We start from the raw sequence: 24,673 nt of genomic DNA on the forward strand, positions 1-24,673 counted from the left end.
AGCTCTTTCAATAACCCAGGTGAAATATCATCAATTCTAGGAGTCTTTTTAGGATTGAGGTTGTGGTCAATTTCTGTAGCAACTTCCGTTGGAGAAATCAGATTTACAGCTACATCGGACTGATAAACAGGATTTGTACTTATTGTAGATTCTATATCATTCGGTTGAAATACGTTAGCTAAATGTTGTACGAATAATTCACCTTTTTCATCGTTGCGTCGAACCCATTTATTTCGATCATTTTTAATAGGCGGTCCTCCAATAATTGGTCTTTTAAATCTCCGAGTTGCTTCCATAACGAGCAATCTTTGTCTGCTCCCGAGCTTAATTCACTTACATATTTTTCGTAATAACGTATCTTTAAAACTTGGAACATTTTATAACTTCTTTAAGGTCTGTAACAGGACTGAAATTATTTGTATCGTATCAGTTTTTCGCTGGCCAGACTTTTAGTGTTGACGAAATACTTACTCTGCAAAATCATATATACATCGTCTTTTTTAAAATAACCCAAAAAAAACTATACTTTGCTTCCTGGATTCACTTAATAGATTACATTTTTTAATTTTTTTTATATTTTACAATTTAAAAATAAGCTCTATATTTATTGGATATAGCAAAGTATTTTATTTTTAATGTTATTCTAAACTATTTTATATTAATTTTAGATAATGATTTTGAAAACAAGAAACCAACCCACAGTATCTCATTAATTAAAGACAGTGCTGGTTTAGGATTTAGCATTGAAGGTGGGAAAGACTCTCCGAAAGGCGATATGCCATTAGTAATTAAAAAGATATTTGCAGGTATTGGTTTACACATAAGTACTTTTAAGTGACATTTTATTATTTGGTTATTATCCAAAATAAATTAAATAAATGAACCTCATTGACGTTTTAGGTGGTATAGCAGATAAAGGTGGAGAATTACATGTGGGTGATGAAATTCTAGCGATTAATGGCCAGAATCTGCAAAACTTAAGCCGAATTGAGGCATGGTCTCAGATGAAGAAGCTCCCTGACGGACGTATCAAAATTGATATATATCGATAGTCTGATATATTTATTATCTATATATTTGTTGCTGTGTGTTTTGCCATTTGTTATTATTTATTGATATAAATGTTATAATGTATGCTGTATATAATATTATTTTACCTGCTTTTTGGGTAATGTGTTAATATTTTCTTATTTATTTCTTTAAAAATGTGAATTTAAAGCATGATTATTATAGATTGTTTCGTTTAATGTATTTACCTTAGATGTACTTACCTTAAATGAAAATGATTTATATCTAATCTACCTTTACAAGCTGTTATAAAGGTGGGATCATTATTATTTAATATAAAATATCAATCATCTACAGACAAAATTTTTGTATTGCATTATAAAATAAAAACTTATTAAAAATTATTCTAGTTTTTTTTCTAAATATACATTTGCTGATAATTGAATATTAAATAACTGAGTATTATAATATTATAATATTGAAATAATAATGCCATAATTATATGAAATGTGAGGTTTATAATTTTTTTAAGTTGAAAGCTTTAAACATACCGTTGGGAAACATAAAATGTTCATTCCTCCAAGTACTTTAATTTCTTTAGCTGACTGATTGCTCTTCGGGAGCGTCCATAAATAGGTTTGCTATGACAGGGAATAGCAGTGAACCCATCCAATACATAAAAGGCTTGAAATACTGGGCCGACAGGTAAGACAAGCAATGTGTTTCAATCAATGAACTTGATTAAACAGAGATATTGTTCTGGATACATTCCGTGGTACTGACCTCGCTCATTTGTTCTGACTTAGTATCTGTTTAGTAATTAGGGCCGTATCTATGATTTAAATGCTAACACGGCCATCCTGCAAATTGGGGCGTTATTATATTGTTGGGGTATTGGCAAATATTTGCCTAAAAGTCGATTACTATTATTAATAATAGTGCAACATCTCTAAAACCTTAAAAGAAATTTGGAAAAAATCAAATGCTAGTAATAATAGTACAAGTGCAAGAAAATATGAAAACAAATATGCCAATCAATTTTTATTAATAATAATATAGTAATACAATGAATAGACAAAATTTGTCATTTGCAAAATAATTTCTATAATGGGTACACCCGTTCTATTTTTTTAGGGAAAAGAGGACGGCAAATGGTCCACATTTTTCTTTAAACTTTTACTATAGGTACTTCTAGAAATGTTATTTTATAAGCAGTAGTTCTGCTCTGACAGTTTCGCCAGAGGTACTCCCGCTAATTTTATTTTACTAGCGGTACCCCCGCATTGAAACTTATTATTCAAACAACCGCTGTTGCTCTGTGCACTTACTTGGTCGATTGTCGAGTGGTGATTTCGAAATTCAAACTTGAAATCCGGTATTTCTATAAATGGTTTAATACGTTTTAATAACAGTTTCTCCAGCAACTTTAACATTAAAACATTCCGGAACATGCTTCTGTATCAAACAGGTATTGAGTATGTATGTTAATATGATGATTGCTTTTTGTGGCAGCTCTTACAATAACCCAAGTGAAATATCATCAATTCCAGGAGAGACCTCATTTTCTTCCATTTGAGAAATCGGATTTACAGCTACATCGGGCTGATGCTGCTATATGAATGTACAATATATTGTTATTTACAATCACATTAGAACCAAAACATAAAATCATACATATTACACATAAATCTATGTAAACATAAATTGAGAACATTTTTGTCAAGGTCGCGGCTAGGACGACAGAGCCAGAACGTTAAAAATCAGTCGAATGAAACACTAGTAAATCCGAAAACTGAAACAGTCGATAATAAAAAGTAATCATATCAGTTGGACCGAATGTAGTGACTGAAAATATTTGACTGAAACAGTCGATAGTAAAAACTGGTCAATTACTAAACGTTCGATAGTCATTTTCAGTCGATAGTTCCCAACGCTAATGGCTATCATATGGCGTAGAGATGCCAAAAAATATTCATATTGTTTGCCTATATATCGATACTTCTGTGAGCCGATAATTTTCTTTTTTTTAAGAAATATTAAAAATATTTCTTAAATATTATAAAAAAAACCTTTTAATTACTTTACTAGACCTTTAACATTGATACTTAATTTTAATTTTTTAAATTAATTAAATCTTTTAAAATTTTAGGTAATATCGATATTTTTTGGGCCGATATATTAATGTGTTTATTTTTCTTAAAAATGTCAATATATTTTTTGTAAAAAATCGATATATTAAAAAATATCGATATTCTATTATATATTCTCGGCGGCCAAGAACACTCATAATGAATGCTATGATCATAGAGAAATAGAGATTTAACTTCATAGGTAATTTTGGCGAAATGTATCGCGACGTTCAACATGTAGATGTCGCTACGTTTAACATATTATTTGTTTTATTCGTATGTTAAGAGCCGCGACGGAATCTAATTGGTTCATTTGTTCGTTCATGTTATATATATATATATATATATATATATATATATATATATATATATATATATATATATATATATATATAATATATCTATAAAATATAAATATTATATATATATATATATATATATATATATATATATATATATATGTATATATAATATTTATATTTTATAGATATATTTATTTTTATATTATATACATTTCTATACATTTTGTAGATAAATTTACATTATAAATTTATATTTATTGTTGTAATTTATATTTTTATTTGTATATTTATTTATTCCTAAATATTATATTTATATGTACATTTAATTGAATTTAATTTAATAAATTTATTTCAGAAAAAAATTGTTTTTTATTTAAATTTCATTGGTCAATTAAACATGACGTCAAGGCTGTCACGTGCCAAACATTACTAATGAGCCAATCAAATGTTTTCACTCAAATTACTTAAATGGCCCATTATGGCTCCCTCTAGATGTTAGGCAAAGCAAAACTTTGAGGCAGAGTCCCTTATTGAGTTGCATCTCTATTACTCTATGGCTATGATGGCGAAAATGAATGAATCGGGGTGAATACATGATCACACCCGAAACGTAATTCCGATAGGACCCGAGCGCATAGGTGTTACGTCTAACGTTTGCTCCATCCATAGTAGGGGTGTCGGTAGGCGAGAAAAATATCGATATATTTTTTTCGATATTTTTCTCATAATCCGTCAAAAAAATATTGGCCAAGTATATATTTAAAAAAAAAACAACAATCTATCGATGTTTTTTCGCATCCCTAATCCATAGTGCTGTCGGTGATCGGGATATCTTCTAACAACTGCACTGTATCTCAATAGCCAGTAGTATTATTGATGATTGAATTCCAGTTATCTCCAGTCCCTATTTATTAAGGAAGCCTACAAGAAAATGAAGACAGTGTACATCAAATGTTCAACCCGATAAATTTATCGCAGCATTCCAGTAGCGATGAGATGTAATTTCACTTTTTCATTATTCAGGAAATTGTGAAAAGTTAAAGATGTAAATGTTGCTACTCTACCTGCTATATTTCCTCGTTGTGTTTCGTATTCCTTCGAAGGTTTTGTAGAAAGCTGTTAATTCTGCGTTTGTAGTTTTGTTTCCAATGAGACATAACCAACAGTGTTTTCAAAATTAATCGGTTATAACAACAATCTGAGTACAACCTTGATTTAACCGAAAGACCTGCATATTCAACATATCAACTGGTTTTTCATTGTGTATGAGACTTTTCCAATACACATGATCATTTGGACAATTTGAATATGCATTTCTTCATCATCACACAACCGTCTATCTTTCCGACCTATTATAACTTTCGGAATGTAAAATAGGTTATAACCTATTTACAATCTATGAGCAGATTTACTTATTTTAAAATTAAGCTTCAAAATTACGTTTCAATCTATGACAACTTTCTGTTGTAAAGTGTTATAATTCACAATTAATAAATAAAAATATCATTTGAGGTCGCTATAAATTCGCAGATGTAGATATTGAATCCTGTCTCTGTTCCTAGACCTGATAATATCTGCATGATCGCCTATATTTGCTCTTGGCACAACAAACGTTTTCACATAGTACTTTTCGTAATTATAATTTTTATAATTACAGGTTATAAATAAATGCTTATAGCTTGTTTTCACAAAACAGAGTAGCTATAGTTGATTTACAAAGATTTACTTTATTTTTACTTTATTAGTTACAATGAGAATAGACGGGTGACTTCACTTTCGTAAGTGGGCACTCAAACTCAAACTTTGCCTCTTTATTTAAAGGCATTTATTGTGTCAATTACCTTATTTGTAGCGTTAGGAACTATCGACTGAAAACAGTCGAAACAGTCGATAGTCAAAAAAATAGCGACTGAAAATAGTAATAGTCTAATGAACGGTTCGACTGTTTTTTTTTCCATTCGTGATGTCAGACGAAGATGTACGAATTCTTGTCTATATAAAATGTGAGATAGGAAAGGACGGAGATAAATGCTTGGTGATGGATAAATGTCTTTATATTCTCCAATGTAGTATAGGGTAGTATAAGCGAGACAGAGATGTGATTCATTTATGTGATAACTTTAAAAAAGAAAAGAAAAAAAATTACTAATTTCTAATACCATGTAATAAATAACATAATTTTAAAGGAAGTGGGATTACTTTTATACTGAATGTTCTGTGGATGTGTAAAAAGGAATGGAATAATAACACCACAAATGTTTTATCCTGTGTTAATATATTAATTGCTATTTTTAAATAACAGCATAATAAATATAAATAGTACAATACAACCTAAATAAAACCTAAAAACTAAAGATTTTCAATAACCATAACTTCTAAATAAAATGTAAACATATACCTAATCATTGAATAATCTAATCCATGATGAACCTAAAAATGATAGTACAATAACTACCAGATCCTTTTTAAATAAAATTTTTATTTATTTTTGAACGGAAATAATTTAAATTACTGTGATTATTATCATGTTCAACTTTTCTCCCGTGAGGTGATTTCTTCGATCGTTAATTATTTACCCAGATTTTGAAAGAACTCGTTCCCAGGGGACAGGTGTTGCGGGTATAGAGGAATATTTTACGTGTAACTGATATAATTCAGGTAGTTTCATTTTATGGGTTTGCCAAAAATCCAATGTGTTTTCTAAACGCCCAATAAATGGAATTTCTAAATACAGCTAAATTTGTAAAATTGCTGCAGTAGTTGGAGTAATTATTTCTTTCATTCTAGCCATTTTTTTATTAAAATATCTCCAGATGTCAATACATTCTTGGTCAGTAGTTTTGTCTTGAATTTCAAGTTGTGGAACTATATTTGTATTTTTTGAAGTTAGAATGGAAGATACCCCTTTTGTGATAACTTTTTGTATCGCCTCAGCATTATTTGCAATTGCAAATCCTGCTTTTTTAAATCTAGGATCTAAAAATGTGGATTTCCCGCATATCATATTCATTTCTAAAATTGGCAGTCTTTTATTGATGACCTTTAATAGGCAATTTTGTCATTTTTTTCCCTTTCAGTTGTTAAAATCCTGGATTTGATGGAATGTTGCAGTCCTCTTATTAACCATATAATTAAAGACATCGTTGGGATATCTTTCACCAGATAACTCGGTGGTCATTATTTCAATGGGCTTTAAAAGTTGAACACATTCTGTTAAGATAGTCCGTTTGTTAACAAATAAAAACTGTGGTGCTCTTCTTACTAGCCAACAAAATAAATTGTTGAATATTAAAGTAGAGTTTTCCTATCAAAACATGTATTTATTACAAATATTTAATATACTTTATTCACCTCTTTACGGTTAAAATTTTTAAAAGAAATTTAACAACTGCTACTGTAAAAAATTCTTCAATTCTTTTGGATCTATGCAATTTCTGAAACCTTTGGAACCTAATTTTAGTTTTCAAGATTTTAAGAAAAAAGTTTCGACAAACAAGAGGCTTGGACAAAAATCATGAAAGTTTATCAAAAAAGTATTACCTATAATACCAGTCCAAAGTATTACCTACTATGCCAGTCAAAAATATCTTACTATTTATCATTTACAATTTAATTTTTTTGTCCTCGAAAACTAGCGTTCCAAAATGCTGCTATATTAATTTAAAATATATAGTTATTCACAAGCAAACTACAAAACAAAACATAAAACTACATATATTACATATAAATCTATATAAGCATAAATTCTGCGCATTACTTTCAAGGTCGAGGCTAGGACGGAAGGCCAGAACGTTAAAAATCAGTCGAATGAACTAGTAGAACCGAAAATAGTAAATAAAATAAAATCAGTCGAACCGAAAATAGCGACTGAAAACAGTCACTAGTAAAAACAGTCGAACCAAAAATAGCGACTAAAATAGTCGATAGTAAAAAGTAGTCAGTTACTGAATAGTCGATTTCAGTCGATTGTTCCCAACACTACTTATTTGACACATTTGAAAAACACGGGAAGAAAACAGATTGGCCTCTTTTTTGTTTGGGTGTCTCAAACTTGCTTAAAAATTTTTGCTTCTCGTACAATTTCGGGATTTTGTATTCGTATTAGGGGTGTTGGCCACCAAAAAAAATATCGATATTCCGATATATCCATATTTTAAAAAGTATCGGTATATCCGGAAAAGAAATTGTAATATATATAAAAAATATCGATATTTTACAACAAAATATATCGATATTTTTAAGAAAATATAAAAATATATATTTTTTCTAAATCTCTTAAAGAGTAGTGATATTTTTGATAAAAATTAATATTTAATTTATTCTGAAAAAATATAGAAAAATATCGGCTAAAAAATATCGATATATCGGGATGTAATTATATCCCGATATTTTTTCTACATCCCTAGTCTGTATTCAATCATACCATAATCATACTTAATACAGTGGTTCAAATAAGATCGTTGTGAAAAAATCAATAAAAAATAATCATGGAATTTTCCATAATCACTAAGAGATTGACAGTCTCAACTCTCTAAAGTGGTCGCTTTATAGAGAAGTTGATCCAGAGTTTATTTATTAGCAAACTCAACTATAAGCAAAACATTACACACCTTATTGTTGATTACATTCTTTCCATGCCTGTCTGATTGGCTGCCGTTCATAATAGTAATCATGTTCCGTCCTTGAAGGGATTGACTAACCTGAACAATCATAATGCTATAACTTACAACCTATTCGTTGTTTAGGATCGAAAGATGGAGGTTATCGGGATCGATTTGTGACGGCGTGCTGCAAGTCTTCAAGGCTCTTATTATTATAAATTACATTATTATTTTAAAATTATTTTTATTTAAGATATTCTAACATTATATAATTTGAAAGTTAAGTATAAAACAATTTTAAAAATATTTATTGTGATTGTAAAGTTGCATAACCATTACATATATGACGCTTATCTAATTACTTTTATTCCATTTTACAATTTTGCAATTCTATACATACGCAATAAAATGAAATAGGCATTTTCAAATTCTCTAAAACAATATTTCTCTTTTAAAAATTCTATTAAAATGATTAATATAAAAATTATTTTCATAAAAAGTTAAGATACTGAAAATGGAATAGAGAATTACATTTTCCTGCCTACTTTCTTAAATTAATATAGAAATCTTCCATTAAATATCTTTTTGTTTCGTTTAATTTTAACATGAACTCTAATCAAAAAAATATTTGAACCTCAGTCAACTTGCTACTGATGACGTTGTGTTAACGTTTTAGTTTTATATATTTAAAACTTCCTAGCTTTGAATTTAGCGCCACGCTCGGTGTCAATTTTGTCAAAAGCTTATGGTCATTGACAGTTCCCAACAGTTCCAAACAAACCGAAATTCCCTGATCACGGAGGAGCAAGAGTAAAATTGAAAAAATATTTAGAAATTATGAGTAGTGATTTATAATAAAATAGTGTTGGTTAGTAGTTTGTAGTTCGACGAAAAGCGAAAAAGACTTCATCTTTCATTTATATAACGGACGATTTTTTATTTGTGTGTATTGTTCTGAAAATTGCAGTGCATTGCCATGCTTTCTTGAACATGGTTTTACTCCATATTGTAAAATATATTGGAAATTATTACTAATATATTTGTGTGGCGATATATAACATCGAATTAGTGTTTAGAATGGACACACAGGTGGTTCCTGCAATATCTAACCCTCAGCAAGGGGATGACAAGTGGGAACCTGGAACATCTTATGCCTCGGCAGTACAAAATTTTAAAACTAACCAACAAATTGGCACAAGTACCAATAATGAAAACATTGCAAATTGTCGAGAAGAGGTCCAAACTGAAGATTTAAATATAGAAGCACAAAAATTAACTCAAATTGATGATGATGATGCAAGTTTTATAAAGGTAGCTCACATACGTAAGGAAAGAAAATTTGAAAAAAAGAAACAAAGGCATCAAATGATCAATGGAAGTGCAGATAAAATTGAAAAACACTATGATAGATCTCATGACAAGAAAGATTTGCAAACGGGAAGATCTAAGGCTGACAAAGATGATAAAGATAGAGATATTGATGATCCTCTTAATGAATCTAGAAGAATATTTGTGGCAGCTCCATTACCCAAAGTAAATCCTTGGCAAAAACATCATAAAGAATCTAAAGCCTCAACATCAAAGAAACAAGACATTGTTATTAATGGGCAAAATAACAAAGATGAGACTAATAAAATCCAACAACACCAAAAGGTAATTATAATAGATTAATATTTCTTAGTATAGAGCATGTTTTAAAAGATATTTAACTCGATTTTTGTAAAAGATTTTCAATATGTTACAAGAAATGTATTAAATAATAATTTAGGTTACAGTTAAATCAGATTAGATTTCAATAGGTGTTTGGCAATATTTATGAAATGTAGAAATATCAATTTTGAATATTTAAATAAAATGCCTTTTTGTGACCTTGATATTTTTGGTATCAATTAGAATAATTTAATATGTTAAACTGGAGAATATAATTTAGAATACAATATTTTAACAATATTTAATATTAAATTATATTAATTAGTTATATTAATTAATTTCTTTTCATAGGACAGTGATTTTTCAAATATTGGTGATTGGCCTACTTTAGGAGATCCTGTTCATGAGGTAAATAAAATATTTATAACTTAAATTTAATAAATATGATTATTTAATATGATGTCATGTAATATTTATTTATTTCCCCTAAGGTACCGGCTATTGCTCCAAAAAGCAGTGACATCAAAAAGGTATGTTTAACTAATTTTTATAGTGACATTTAATCTTCAAGATTGTTTAATTTCACAGCAAAGAAGATCAAATAGCCCAGTTAATACAGTAACTTCACAGAAAGAAAAAATTCAAGTAATAAATGAACAAGGCCAACAAGATGATAAAAAGAAGACTTCTAAACACAAATGGGTTCCATTAGAAATTGATCTGTCAAAAGCTCATAAGAATGAACGTAGAAGAACAAATAGATTAAATAATAACTATGAACGTAAGTACTTATACTATCAAACATATTCAGTCTTCCACCATTCATTCAAGTATCTAAAAACTAGGGGTGTTTTTCAAGACTTAAATGTTTCTTACCATTTTATTTTATGGAAAAAGAGGCGACTTGTTACATGGTGATACAAACGACACTAATGGTTTTTTCAAACATAACCCCTATCTCGACGTCTGTTTTTAGACATCTCATGGCCTTCGCTTTCTCAGTACATTGTCCTTCAAAAATACCATATATATATATATATATATATATATATATATATATATATATATATATATATATATATATATATATATATATTCTTCGACGGCTTCCATCCGCGTTGGGTACAAGAAAGTTATATATATTTCTCTTTAAATCAAAAAATACATTCATGTGAAAGGTATGGAATTTAATAATGAAAGAAAAACTATTGGTACTATTTTTATATTTGAATTGCTAATTTTATCGCATAATTGTTAAATGCCGATATTTGTATGTTACGACTTTAGTCTATTACTGTTTATAGTAACAGTTTAGTTTTAAAACTATAAATGCGTAAGAAATATGTTGTTTTTTGGAAACTATTATTTACTGACAACTATTTTTCTTGGTAAACAAAATATAGACACTTTCCGATTGCCAAGAAGATACTAACAGTTAAAATTTTTGGCATTGTGACAAAAAGTTTTTTTTGTCTCATACAAATATTTTACCTGATTTGTTTTTTGTATATATGTTCGGATTGTTTATCTCTGTTAATATTTTGTGATATCTATTTACCATTAACCTAAAAATAGTCGCACGTTGATTATTTTCCATTGATGTTGTCATTAAGTGTAACTTTTGTTCTGTAATAAAATGACTATTAAATATGTAGGTGACGTGCAGTCAACAGTCAGCGACAGTGATAGGGATTGGCGAGCTGAGAGTCTGAACAACAATCAGAATCAACGTCCTCGGCCGGCTTCTGCAGCTCCACGAGGTAGATTGAGAAATCGAGGTAATCGAAGGGTAGCCTTTAATCGAAGCTCATCCACTAGAGGTGCCAATGAAGATTACTTAGATAATGTCGATTTTGCACAAGTAATTCTATTTTTTACTTAATATGTATTTTATTATATATATATATATTATTTTAGTTTTCTAAATTTGATAGTGGGGATGGGTCGAACTATATGGTACCATATATGGGCACTTATTATTTTAATAGCAACAACTACCTCAATCTGGATGGGCCGACCTTAAAGGAATATATTCGTAATCAAATGTAAGTTGATTATTCTTTTGTATTAAATATTTTTATTTTTTGAGTATATCTTTTCAGTGAATACTACTTCAGTGAAGATAATCTTAATAGAGATTTCTTCTTGAGGAGGAAAATGGACGCTAATGGGTATTTACCAGTTACTCTTATAGCATCTTTCCATCGAATACAGGCGTTGACCGGTGATATTTCTGTAATTGTTGACGCAATCAGTTCTTCAGATAAAGTTGAACTTGCTTCTGGTTTCAAAATACGGGCAAAACACGATCCAACCAAATGGCCTATTTTCGATAAAAATAGAGTTGATAAAAGTCACGATGAAATAATTTCAAAATTAGTACCACCACCACCCTTGCCTCGTAAACCGCAAACGCCTCAGCTAGTAGAAAATTTGAATCCTGACGTTGCTGAATTTATTCCATATGACAAAGGTATTAAATGGATTTACTTGTCGCCTAATTATTCTGTTAACTCGTTATTTTGTTATATAGCTGACAAACAGAATAATAAAACCAGCAACGAAAATAAAGAGAATCGTATACCTCAAACAAATTGCAAAACCACTACGCCGAAAATTGCCAATGTAAGCGATAGCCCGAAAAACAAGAACAAAAAAGAAGAGGAAGATGAAAATTGGTTACAAGTTAAAAGAAAAAATAAGGAAAACAAAGGGAAAAAGGAAAATAAACCGAAAGCTTTTGAATTTGAAAGGGAGGAGTTGGAGTTTCATTTTGATGAGGAGTTGGAAAATGTTCCTATAGGTCGTCAAAATAAGTTTACAACGGAATGGTATATTTAATTATACAAATAAATAAAATCTTAGATGATTTGTACATATTTATTTTAATAGCTTAATGAGTTAGGCATAATAACGTAATAATAGGTCTTTAAAACCAATTCTAATTGCTTGTAATCCATATTTTTATATATGGAATATTTGGTTTGTTTATAACTTTATCAAACTTAATAAGATGAAGTTAATAACAAAACTTAATATCAATAATTAATATTCTTAATATTCTGCTTTTAAGGACTAATGAAGAGGACTCTGATGAATTAAGTGACAGGGACGTGAACAAACTTCTTATAGTGACGCAAGCACCATCATCACGTGTGCCAAAGCACGAAGGTTATGATAGAACTGGCGATTGGAATAGTCGAGTTAAAATTACTCAGGATTTAGAACAAGCCATCAATGATGGTCTTTTTTATTATGAAGAAGATTTATGGAATGAAACGGAATTTGTAAGAATCAAAACTATGCCAATATTAAATATGTATAGCTGTTTTGTTTTTAAGGATCGAGTATCTTCAGGGAGTTATAAAACCGTTACAGTCATCAGTCAAGAAGATTTTCAGAAACTTGCACCACCAGCTCCGAAAAAGCAGAATCCTGATGTACCACCTCCGCCACCACCAGTTGTATGTCACATAATTTTTTTTAAATAAAACACCATTTAAAATTTTTTTTCTATCATAGATTGGACCAAAAATATCTGGAAGTGGTCCAAATTCAAGAAAGGCTCCCAAAAACTTTGTTCACAGAAATGTACCAAGTAGAAATGTATCAAGATTTTACGCTGTTGTTAAAGATGATAAACCTGATCCAACAACACCTCGGAAACGAAAAACAAGACATTCTAGCAATCCTCCAGTTGAGCAACATGTTGGATGGATTATGGATGTTAAAGAACATAGATTAAGAACAACATCTACAGGGTAATAACATATATATGTATATATATATTACACAGATAGATACATTATGTATCAATGTAAATGTATTTTTGGCACATTGATTTTCTCTTATATAAATATATTTTTAATAGTGAAAACTATAATACTTGACGATAATACTGGTATTTTAGAAGCAGTTATGGCGCTAGCCCAAGTGAAGGCGCATTAGCTACTAGTTATGGAAGTGTACCACAGGCTTTACCAACTTTCCAACATCCATCACATGCACTTTTAAAAGAAAATAACTTCACTCAACAAGCCTATAGCAAATTTAGACAGAAGTGCCTTAAAGGTAATGACCAATTGCAATTTTTTTAAGTCAAACCCAATACAATAGATCTCAATAGTAATTTTTAGTAAATTACAACATTTTATTATTATTTTAACAAAACAACTTGACATTTTTAGAGCGAAAACGATTTGGTATTGGTCAGTCAAACGAGATGAATACATTATTCCGTTTCTGGTCGTTCTTTTTGAGAGAAAATTTCAATCGTACAATGTACAACGAGTTCAAATCACTAGCTCTAGAAGATGCGGCTCAAGGGTACAGGTATGGTCTCGAATGCTTATTCCGTTTTTATTCATATGGACTCGAAGTAAAGTTCAGACCGCATTTATATGAGGATTTCCAAACGGAAACAGTTAGGGACTACGAAAATGGACAGTTATACGGGTTGGAGAAGTTTTGGGCGTTTTTGAAATACTATAAACATGGCAGCCACCTAAGTATTAATCCGACGCTGAGAAAGTATCTTTCGAAGTTTAAAACTATTGAGGATTTTCGTGTTGTAGAGGTAAGTGTCTAGAATTGCTGATTGGTAATATGTTAATTTATTATTATTTTAGCCGAGAATTAACGAAATTTTTCAAAGTCACGGTAGAGGATATCGTCAAAAATCTAGAAATAGGACTCTCTCTGAAAGCCAAATTGCAGCTGTGCCAAGTACTTCTCGTGATGACGGTCGTAGATCTTCTAGAGACAAGTTAGTATATTTCCAAATAGTTAATCAACAAAAAATATTATAAATTATAATTTTAATTAAATCCAAATAATTTTGCATATTACAAACTGTACTACGTATATTTTGTTAATTTCAGAAATTTGCTCTACATTTTATATTTGTTTTACGCATCTTTTAATTTGAATATGCTTACATCTATTATTTGGTCTGGGTATTAAAACTTTCTAAATATATAAATACAGGGATACACGTTTGATTATTATATTGATCTCGTAGTTACAATCAGCTCTCTTTGTTTATAGACAAGAGTGTAAAATATGGATTGGAAATATTATCCAAGTTGTGCGTAACTAGGATAACATATTAACACTGTTAGTCGTATATTTATCGAATCATTGCGGCGCTCCTAGTAATCAGACATTCGACTATGTTCGCTGAATGTATCGTCCAAATCGTGGCTATTCATTTTTTAGTCGCCTCTTTTTGTGTCAAAATCTTCTCTTATATAATATGTAATTTATTTTAAACAACTATTAGTTAATATACGATAAAAGTTACACGTATATTACAGGCCGGCAAGTAACTGTAATATAACATTTACAAATAGTGTAATATATACATTCAAAATTTTTTAGAGTCCTCAGCTAATTGATGTAACTTCTTATTACAGATGTGATAACTCAGCTAATCATTATCCTCAACCAGGCACCAGTGCTCCAGCTGGTACGGGGTTCAAATATCCTAGAGCACGTACGAACTCATTTGGTTCGGGCAGAGGACAGAAAACTTCTCGTTCAAGAACCAATTCTTGGAGAACCAAAGATAGCGCAACGTCGGGAGGTAAGCATTAGATAGATGGCATTAACATTAGATAACATTACCGATTTCATATTTCTTATAGGTACAACTCGTAATGGAGAATAAATCTTGTACATTATATCGAAGATATTGTTTGTTATTTGAATTTTTCATATTTTGGTATGCTATTATAGTTAGAAGATTTTATATTCTATTTCTACAGTACTAGATTTAAATTAATTGTATCATCTTATATTGTGGAATTCGGAAAAAGGTGCCATGGTCAAATACGATCGGAATTTTGATTTACCACGTTGGCGTTAGTATAATAGAGCATTTTTATAAAAATGAATATAACCCCCTTTAATGGTAGAATATAGAATAAAATTGTGAAAAAAATATTTTTTTAGATTGTACGATTCAACATATTTCGTAGATTGTAGTCAATAGCATACATTTTTTTTAAGATGTGAACGTAATCTTAACCATAAGTTTTAAAGAAAATAATGTAAGTGTATGATAGGTAAAGGAAGGAAGTTAGACCTGGTGCTGTTGGAAACTCACCTTTAAATATTTTCTACAGAGTATTCACATCACGGGATTAGTTTACAAAAAAAACAACTTATCTCCGAGCAAACCCCCGCCTGTCCGTTGTGGATTGATTTTTAGATGTTTTTGTTGTAAATCAATTTAATATAACATACATGAGTATCACAACGAGAGAGAACGAGAGGGTTATATTCTTATTTTTGTTTCAATTTTTTGAATATTTATTTTTTTCTTTGTTTTCCTTATTTTGTATACCCTCATATGATTTTTTATTTTTATATTTAGTTAAAATGAAATCAGATTGAAAGTACTTTCTTACATTAAGCTCTATTACTTTATATTAACAACATTGTATTGTATTTCTTGGACCAGTTAATCTATATATATATGTATGTATATATACATATAGATACAGATATTTTCACTGAACTGTATAATTCTGATGTCGTTGTTTTTAAGACCATTTTCCCTTTGTATGATGTAAATAATAAAATCGAAATCTGGCGCTCTTGAAAATTCTTATTGCTTTTATGATAAAAATTTCAATTTTCATAGAAAAAAGTGCTTTTGTTTTCTATTTGTTCCATATGATCAACTTTAGGAGGGATTTTAAGAATATTTTTTTCTATTCTCTTATATATTAATAAGACAACCTTTAACATAAGAAAGTAGTTTTGATCATTACAGTTCTTATCGGTGTATTGGAATTTGTTTATTTGGGACATTATTGGTGATTATTTAATTGAAGAATCTTTTCCAATAATGAGAAAAATATAACCACATTGGTTTTTTTGTTAAATACTTGTATAGTTTTAGTATTTTTCACACTTTTACGATTATTGTCCTAAGTTGTTTTATCGTTTTTTTTTCTTTTATAACATTGTGCTTGTGTATATATAAACTCATTCTAGTTAATACTCTCATTAATATATGTTCAGGCTGTTTTTTTTTGTTTTGGCATCATTATTACTCACTTTTATTAACTAGGAGTGTATTAGATATGGTTTATGTTTTTTTAAATGTATATTTTGGTGCAAAAAGGGTGGATGAATATACCTGGAGGAAATTTGGAGTTTCAGCACGCCGCTGATGATTTCTTTGGATCTACGTTAGCAGTAATTCGCTTACTTTAAAATGATGTAACTATCCACTAGATTATAATTGAATATCTTTAGTTTGAATCCAATAGAATTGATATATCTATAGTTAGAGTATTATGTATAATCTTTTGAATTATTTTCTATAGGCGATTACGAATATGTTTTAAATTATTCCATGTGAAAATATGTTGTAAATAGTGTTATGCGAGTCCATTTTTTTGTAGATTTTTTATTTCTTGAAAATTCCAAGTGGAATGAATATGTGAACGAATAACTTCACGCGGTTTTGTTTTTCTTTTAAGAGGTTAGGAAATGTATTATTATCTATAATAATCAGCGAAAACTTGTAACTATTTCCAAAGCAATCATTGTTTCACTTTAGAAAGTATTTTGTGGTAACTTTTAATGATACTAGGCTTATGTGCTATAAGGAGTGTAGGAAATTTGAGCAAGGAGTAAGTTTTTAAGTAATTATTTAATTTGATATAACTTCGACACATTTCTTACTTATCAATGATTTCTTCAACTATATGCTTCTATTTAAATGGGTTTTATTATTTGTGCTAAGGACTTTTTTAACTATATATATACATGTTTGGTGCAATTTCAGATAGGTGTCAGAGAACATGGAAAAATAAGCTAATAATTTAGAAATATGAAACATGTGATATTGTAAGGTTTTAAAATATTTTGCTCAACTCCTTGCATTTAAATATTTTGCATTGTATAGTAATAAACTAAGATAGTTTTTAGAATGTGTTGTGGAAGTACGGTGTCAAAAATGTCTTCCAATGACACTAAAAAAAAATAAAAAATTTTCAAAAGCGCCAATATCGTGTTTTATTTCAAATTTTTGATGACTTTACTATCGTTTTGTAAGTGTAAAAGAAATGTGTATGTGGCTCTGTTTGGTATATAGTAAGTGGTAATTAGGTTTTGAAAAACCTGTTTTTCATATTGCAAATTCAATTTGAATGTCTCCGCTTATATAACGATAAATTTAATTTCAATGTGAAGCATTTAATATATTTTAATTTCTTCATCTTGATTTTTTTTATTGATTCGGGTGCGAAAAGGACAAGGTAAGAGCAATACTCATAGGTTCTTGTCGAGGGATCATGTTATATCACAATTTTACTACCCGCATATGCTAACTCAATTTTAAATCTCTCAAGATATTCGATACGTACATAATATTTCCTGATTTGGAACACACTGTGAAGCAAAAATTCGTCTTTGACAAAATTTATATTTGAAAATTAAATTTGCGATAGTAAGAAAATTAATGCATTCTGCTAATGGAGTATTATTGGATTTGTTACTCCATCTATTATAAATAATTAAAGTTAATTCACGTTCCTAGTATTAAATTAGCAAAAGAGATGTTGAGATACAATATACAAATACATTATATATATATATATATATATATATATATATATATATATATATATATATATATATATATATATGTATATATATATATATATATATATATATATATATATATATAATAGTTTTTTTAAATATATTTTAAAGCCTCCTTTTACTAACTATGTGTTATATGGATTGGACGAACCACGGTCCTCGACATTAAGCCTACCGACTAGCAACTTTAGAAATCATCGCAGAAGAAATCCGGTCTTACCCAGCTTGGTTACTGGCCTGACTGGGATCATTTTCTTTGTCGGATTTTACACTCTTGCCTAGGACAATCGCGAACATAAATTTACGGTCATGCCCCAGCAGGATTCGAACCCACGGCTATCGCAAGTGTATGACGACGGTCCTATCGCCTTTACCACTGCGCCACCAAGCCGGCTATATAATAGTTTTAAGTTTTTATTTGATACATATATGGATTTCATGTGTTGTTAATGGGCGTACACAGAATAGGGAATGCCGTCGCATGTACCTGTAGAAACAAGCCTGCGAGTAAGTGTGATACTAAAATTTGCATTCACGTGATCGCTATTACTCTCTTGACTGACTGTGTGTATTACATACATATATTAGTCCAAAAGAGGTAGAAGGGTTTGTACAGACCTAAACCATTTAACATTCACTCTGAACTACAATTAAAATTTATAAATACAATTTCAAGTCTAGTGATCGTTAACTTATCAATATGGAGATCATCTCAGTAGGTATTTGGCTTTACCCAACTTACTTACTGGTGTACCTGATAATTATTTCTCATCAACGCTTATACTCCTGGTTGAATTCTAGATGTCTTACTAGAGAGGCGAGAGAGTCTATTTTACTGATTACACTATTACATGGGTAATTGACTGTAATTATAATTGTTTTAAATGATAAATATCAAAAAACGAAACCGTTGCTCATTCTAAATAAGAAATAATAATTAAATTTTTGTTTTAATTCTCTTAATGTGTTGTTTCCTTTAATAAGCAATTTTGTTTTCTGTGATTGTTTGTTATATATTAACTTTAAAAAGCTGCCCATGATGAAATTCCATCTATCATCCTTACGTCTATATACCATATAAAAAATTTCACATAGAATGTGTTTGTGAATTGAAATAAAGTATTCCAAATTCTCAGTTATTTAAAATAACCTCAAGTAACAGGTCAATTGAAAAGTCCCCGGCCTGACACATAGATGGCGCTATTAAAATTAAATCCATATGTTATTAGTTATAACATCGATATGTTTTTTAGTTAGCACTAACCCTCAAACGATTCGGGTATAAATTTAACAGCTGTCGAATCATTAATTTGTGAATTATAGCATTTTGAGTGAAGCAAGTTTTGTTATTGTGAAAAAAATGGATAAAAAGGAATTTCGCGTGTTGATAAAATATTGGTTTTTGAAGAGAAAAAACAGTTGAGCGCTTGGCTTGATGCCGAGATTCCGGACACTACCCCAGGAAATCAACTATCAAGGATTGGTACGCTAAGTTTAGACTCGGTGAAATTAGCATCGAAGACGGTGAACGCAGTGGATGCCCAAAATAGGTTCTTACCGACGAAAACATTTAAAAAATCCACAAAATGATTTTGACTGACTGGAAATTGAAATTGAATGAAATAGCAGACGCTCTAAATATATCAACCGAACGTGTACATCGTATCATTCAGGGATATTTAGGTATGATAGAACTCTGTGCAAAGTGGGTGCCACGCGTGCTCACTTTTGACCAAAAACAACGATTGATTATTCGGAGCAGTGTTTGAAGATGATCAAGCGTAGTAAACCCGAGTTTTTGCATCGATATATGACAATGGATGAAACAAGGCTCCATCATTTCACTCTGAAGTCCAATCGACAGTCACACGTTAAACCTGCTCCAAAGCGTGGGAAAACGCAACAGTCGGCTGGCAAGGTTATGGCGTCTGTATTTTGGGATGCGCATGGAATAATTTTCATTGACTACCTTGAAAAAGGAAGGAACATCAACAGCGACTATTACATAGTGTTATTGACCGTTTGATGGACGAAATCTCCGAGAAACGGTCGCATTTGAAGAAGAAGAAAGTGCTGCTTCACCAAGACTATGCACCGTGTCACAAGTTAGTGAAAGCGATGGCAAAAATCCATGAATTGGGCTTCGAATTGCTTGCCTTATCCACCGTATTCTCCAGATCTGCCACTATTAGAAGATTTACTATACTACACTTTATAAACGAATTTCTAATTTATATTCCAAAATTGAAATGTTTAAATAGTTTTCCACCAACTATGAATATTAGTAGAAATAAATATACTGTTTACGTAAGATTCTACCAGTGAACGCAGAGGAAGAAAAACAGAAGAAAATTTAAAGTGGAAAATCCTTACAAATTGTATGAATTAGTGAATCGTTATTAAATTCTAAAAAGGGTTATTAGAAGAGACAGTAGGAAAAGCACAGAACACTCAGAGAAATAAAATAGCTCTTCAACTATTAAACAGAACTATTCAGAATCCTAATTATGTCTATACAACTTATTAGTTTTCAAGTTATTAGGCGCATAACTGTTGGATGGGTTTAATAGAAGATAACTTACATAAAATGAGGAAATCAAAGATGATGTAACATAAGCGAAGTAAGTAATACAAACTGCAATTACTATTATTATAAATTTGAGATTAATGTCTTAATGTTTTAGTTGATATAATATTTATTAAGTTCTGTATACTATTTTCCTCATATGTAAATATAAATTTTACATACTGGCAACATTGCAGTTGGAATTACGTCATTTTCTCGTCGAATAACAAACGTTCAATGGGAGTTATATGTGTTAGCATAAAGTAATCTGTGATCTGTTAGTCACAAAACACAGAGGAATTCTCAATATTTTGTTCTGTTAGTCTCTCCTTGTGTCTCCGCACGTGTGCAGTCCTCAGTAAAAGGATATCGGCGTGCGTGCGGATTGGCCAGAACTCTTCATGCGCATTTATTCTAAACTAACTTGACTAATTTCTCGAATGAGAATGCGAACTACTATCATGTCGAATCTTTTAAAACTAGACATAATTAAACATTGGCGCAAATATTTCCAGTAAAGAAATAACTTGAAAGAAATCAATGTTTGTTGTTATTTCTGCTTTAATGCCAATTAACGACCAGATAATTTTTAACATATTAAAAAGGGATGTTATAAAAGGCTGGTTATAATGAAAGAAAACAATAGGTTTATTAACAATTAGCTTATTTTATTGTTAATGTATTTTCTTATAAGTACATTAACAGTAACAGTAAATGATTTTCCTTATTAAGTAGTCAAATATCAGTGTTCCTAGCGGTTATGTGCTGAAACACAAAAGGCAGTGCTATACGGTATTAATTCCTATATATCAGTAACTACCATCAACAATGGGGTCATCTTTTAATCAGTATTTGGCTACTAACAAAATATATGTGACGCACCGAAATATTCATACCGACTATATGAGTACAAGACATACTACTTAAATAACATTTAAATCTAATATAAATCCTTTCAAGTACTATCAAAATTTTTTCTCAGCATTACAAAATCACGATTACAATTTAAAATTATCATAAAAAAATGGAGAATTATAATATTGTCTTAATCTTAAACGAGCAATGAAATTTCAAAGTCAAGATATCTAAATAGAAATGAAAGCTATAAGACATATTATATAAATTTAAGTACAATTATTATTAGTTAATTTACTGATTGCAAATCAATATAATCCAGTACTGAAATTGTTTAGAACAGTAACATATATATAAAAACATTTTTTATTATTTCTAACCCATTTTAAACAATCTCAGTTCTCAATTGGTGAACATCGATTTGTAACATTATCATTGTTTCAATTATTTATACTAATGTTTTGAGCAAATCTTTTGTAATAAATTATTTTCGTTATCATTAAAAATAGGTACATATAATAATTTGACTTTTTGTGTGCTAATTGTAAACAGGTATTTAAAAAAATATCATCTTGTAATGCAGTTACAAGAAAGATTAAGCTCTGTATTGTTTTAATGTTATAGTTTTCCACTATAATTTGAGAATAAATTGTCTTCTAGTCCTGAAAAATCAGAAACCAAAATAATAAATATAAAGATAGAAATTATTGAATAAATATTAAACTAACACAAATTATTATTGTTATTGCTGTAAATGTTTAACTGTACGATCGTAGAAATATTACAGGGGGTGCCTTTATAGAATCAAGGAACATGATTGTCAAATTTATTGAAGTTTAATCGTTTTGAGAGGCAGAGCAACTGTTATTAGTTAACTTTTAAACTTCAGATACAATCTGTATTAAAATGTAAATAAAATTTAATTAGTTAAATTAAATAAAAACTAGTTGTTATGAAGTGCCCACAAACATCAAACGCCATGATAATGGAACAACTAAAAAACGCTATTATAAAGATGATCATTACAGTATATTATTAGGCACATTGTAAATTGATAACCAGTTTGTAACAGATTCATTAATTGTGGCAGATATCAGCACCAATGGTTTTTATTAATAACACAAAATTTTATAAATCGATTCCAAATATACTTTAAACATTTTAAATAACAAAATATATAAGTACTCAATAAAAATCAATATTATTTCTAGGTGATATTAACTTAGTTGACAAAATTCAGTAAAATCATATTAGTATTAATTATCATTTCCAGATTATTTAAATTTAATTGACATCTTTGGAGAATGAATGTGGGTTATTAAAAATGTTATTAACTACTTAGAATCGATTTTTTTATTGCGTATACACTTATAGACCAGATAATTTTAGACCACCCTGTATATAAAATTTCCCAACTAATAGATACTTCCTAAAAAGAAAATAGATGGAACATCTTTATAAACCTAAGATGTTGTTCTTGGTTCATTTGTTGTTATAAGTATTAGTTATTATCTCGCTTGAAAAGAGTAGATCTTCCATTTTTTTTTTATTTAACTGTTTTGTGGACACTTACTTACTGATGATGATAACAACGTATTGTTTTACATTATTTCTTTTGGTTATTTCATGGTGTTCGTTTTTTCTTATTTTACAGTATAACACTGCCTGTAGACTGACCTTATGCTAATCTATAAATATATGACAGTGTTAATAATCAATCTGATTTTTTGCAGGATTCTGTTCTGCGCCGTCTAATTTATCCTGCCAAAACTGCGGAACTGTCATTAGTATGTCAAAAATTAACCCATAAATAAAATCGAATCTATGACAGTCCATTATTTGAAAGACATATTTGAAGTATTTTCTATAATCTTTTACTTCTTACCAAAAGGTCGATTATAAGAAAAAGAAAATATTTTTACATTGCTTTGGATTGTTCTAAAACTAAAACAAATATCTATTTTTTAACCTTGATATGAATTTAAAATTATTACTGTACAGATGTTTGGCTCTTGAGTGTGTTTATAAATTTTTTAAAAGTAATATTGAGCTTGTTCAATTTTTTACATGTCTTAAAATAAGCCATTAAAAAAAGATTCTCTAGTAAATTAAAACCGTTAAAATTGTCACGAAAATACATCAGATGTTCTAAAACAATAAAAAAGATTGAAGAACGTAGATTAACACATTGACTTATATATTCAATTCACAAACTTATATATATATATATATATATATTGATATAATGGTGAAGGTCATATCACCATTATATCAATATATCTAACTTTGTGAATTAAATATTACTTAATATAATAATGTTTTTGAGTGACTAGGGAACAACAAAAAGTAATTACTAAACATTACTCCTATTAAATATGAAGGATTATCATATTTAAAATTGAATATATTTAATTTTTGAATGAAAATATAAATAATTTTGAAAACTGTGTTATTTTATCGAGCATTATATCTGATGTATTATCGCTTTATATGTTTAGCAATATTAAAAGATGAAATATATAAAACATAAATATGCATATTAATAAAAAATTAGATCTGTGTAAAGCTATGCCTGTATGGAAGACTTTGAATTCTGAAGTATTGATTTAAAAAAATTAGTTATAAGGTAAAATGAGAAAAATTCTGCTTATAATATATTGATTTGATATACCCTGTAGTTTCGTTATAACATACTGTTATAACAATTTCCTTCTTAGTTTGATGTAAGACTTATCAAGGGGTATATCAAAATTCGGAAAATAATTAGGAACAAAATTTAAAAAATGTTTTTTTTTTGCACTCGCGAATATATTTTTTTTGTTTCGATTGTCACTTGTCGATATAGTAAATAAAATGTTATTATTATTATTCGGATTTGTATGTGTTCACTATTATCGGTACTAACCCAGAATATACTATCCATAGGTTAATTAATTATTTGTT

General features: G+C 29.3%; 2 protein-coding genes and 1 long non-coding RNA gene across 6 annotated transcripts in view; 2 read left to right on the top strand and 1 right to left on the bottom strand.

Annotated features, from left to right (window-relative positions):
• Nucleotides 1-1,409, top strand: part of bbg (PDZ domain-containing protein big bang) — a 38,280-nt gene extending 36,871 nt beyond the window's left edge. For both annotated transcript variants that reach the window (XM_076405673.1, XM_076405672.1), the window contains exons 9-10: nucleotides 669-806; nucleotides 901-1,409. In XM_076405673.1, the coding sequence (XP_076261788.1) occupies nucleotides 669-806; nucleotides 901-1,052 (290 nt within the window). In that variant the 3' untranslated portion in view covers nucleotides 1,053-1,409. The remainder of the gene's footprint in view (nucleotides 1-668; nucleotides 807-900) is intronic.
• Nucleotides 1,410-2,376: 967 nt separating this feature from the next.
• Nucleotides 2,377-10,626, bottom strand: LOC143197319 (uncharacterized). 2 transcript variants are annotated; one of them, XR_013005976.1, is made up of 3 exons: nucleotides 10,567-10,626; nucleotides 8,050-8,139; nucleotides 2,377-2,619 (listed from the first exon to the last, which is right to left on the bottom strand). It is a non-coding gene; the product is annotated as an uncharacterized LOC143197319 (long non-coding RNA). The 2 variants fall into 2 exon arrangements; XR_013005975.1 differs by lacking the exon at nucleotides 10,567-10,626 and having other exon boundaries at nucleotides 8,050-8,282.
• larp (La related protein) lies at nucleotides 8,807-17,712 on the top strand. 2 transcript variants are annotated; one of them, XM_076405676.1, is made up of 16 exons: nucleotides 8,807-9,693; nucleotides 10,042-10,098; nucleotides 10,182-10,220; nucleotides 10,279-10,471; nucleotides 11,346-11,551; nucleotides 11,608-11,735; nucleotides 11,793-12,163; nucleotides 12,224-12,521; nucleotides 12,764-12,977; nucleotides 13,032-13,154; nucleotides 13,213-13,451; nucleotides 13,601-13,761; nucleotides 13,878-14,266; nucleotides 14,319-14,455; nucleotides 15,105-15,274; nucleotides 15,336-17,712. In XM_076405676.1, the coding sequence occupies exons 1-16, from the start codon at nucleotides 9,118-9,120 to the stop codon at nucleotides 15,356-15,358; spliced, it is 3,324 nt and encodes a 1,107-aa protein (XP_076261791.1). In that variant the 5' UTR covers nucleotides 8,807-9,117; the 3' UTR covers nucleotides 15,359-17,712. The 2 variants fall into 2 exon arrangements, with proteins under 2 accessions (XP_076261791.1, XP_076261790.1); XM_076405675.1 differs by having other exon boundaries at nucleotides 12,764-13,154.
• The last annotated feature ends 6,961 nt before the right edge of the window (nucleotides 17,713-24,673 follow it).

The sequence above is a fragment of the Rhynchophorus ferrugineus genome, unplaced genomic scaffold, assembly GCF_030347505.1.
Source record: "Rhynchophorus ferrugineus isolate W39M unplaced genomic scaffold, kcgeb_rfMv2 rfM5, whole genome shotgun sequence".
Taxonomy (NCBI): Eukaryota; Metazoa; Arthropoda; class Insecta; order Coleoptera; family Curculionidae; genus Rhynchophorus; species Rhynchophorus ferrugineus.

Bases quoted from the DNA above. Each gene is read 5' to 3' on its own strand.
- larp (XM_076405675.1), top strand. From the start codon at position 9,118: ATGGACACACAGGTGGTTCCTGCAATATCTAACCCTCAGCAAGGGGAT. The intron at 10,221-10,278 runs GTATGTTTAACT...TTAATTTCACAG, and splicing joins AAAGCAGTGACATCAAAAAG to CAAAGAAGATCAAATAGCCC. The intron at 15,275-15,335 runs GTAAGCATTAGA...TATTTCTTATAG, and splicing joins AGATAGCGCAACGTCGGGAG to GTACAACTCGTAATGGAGAA.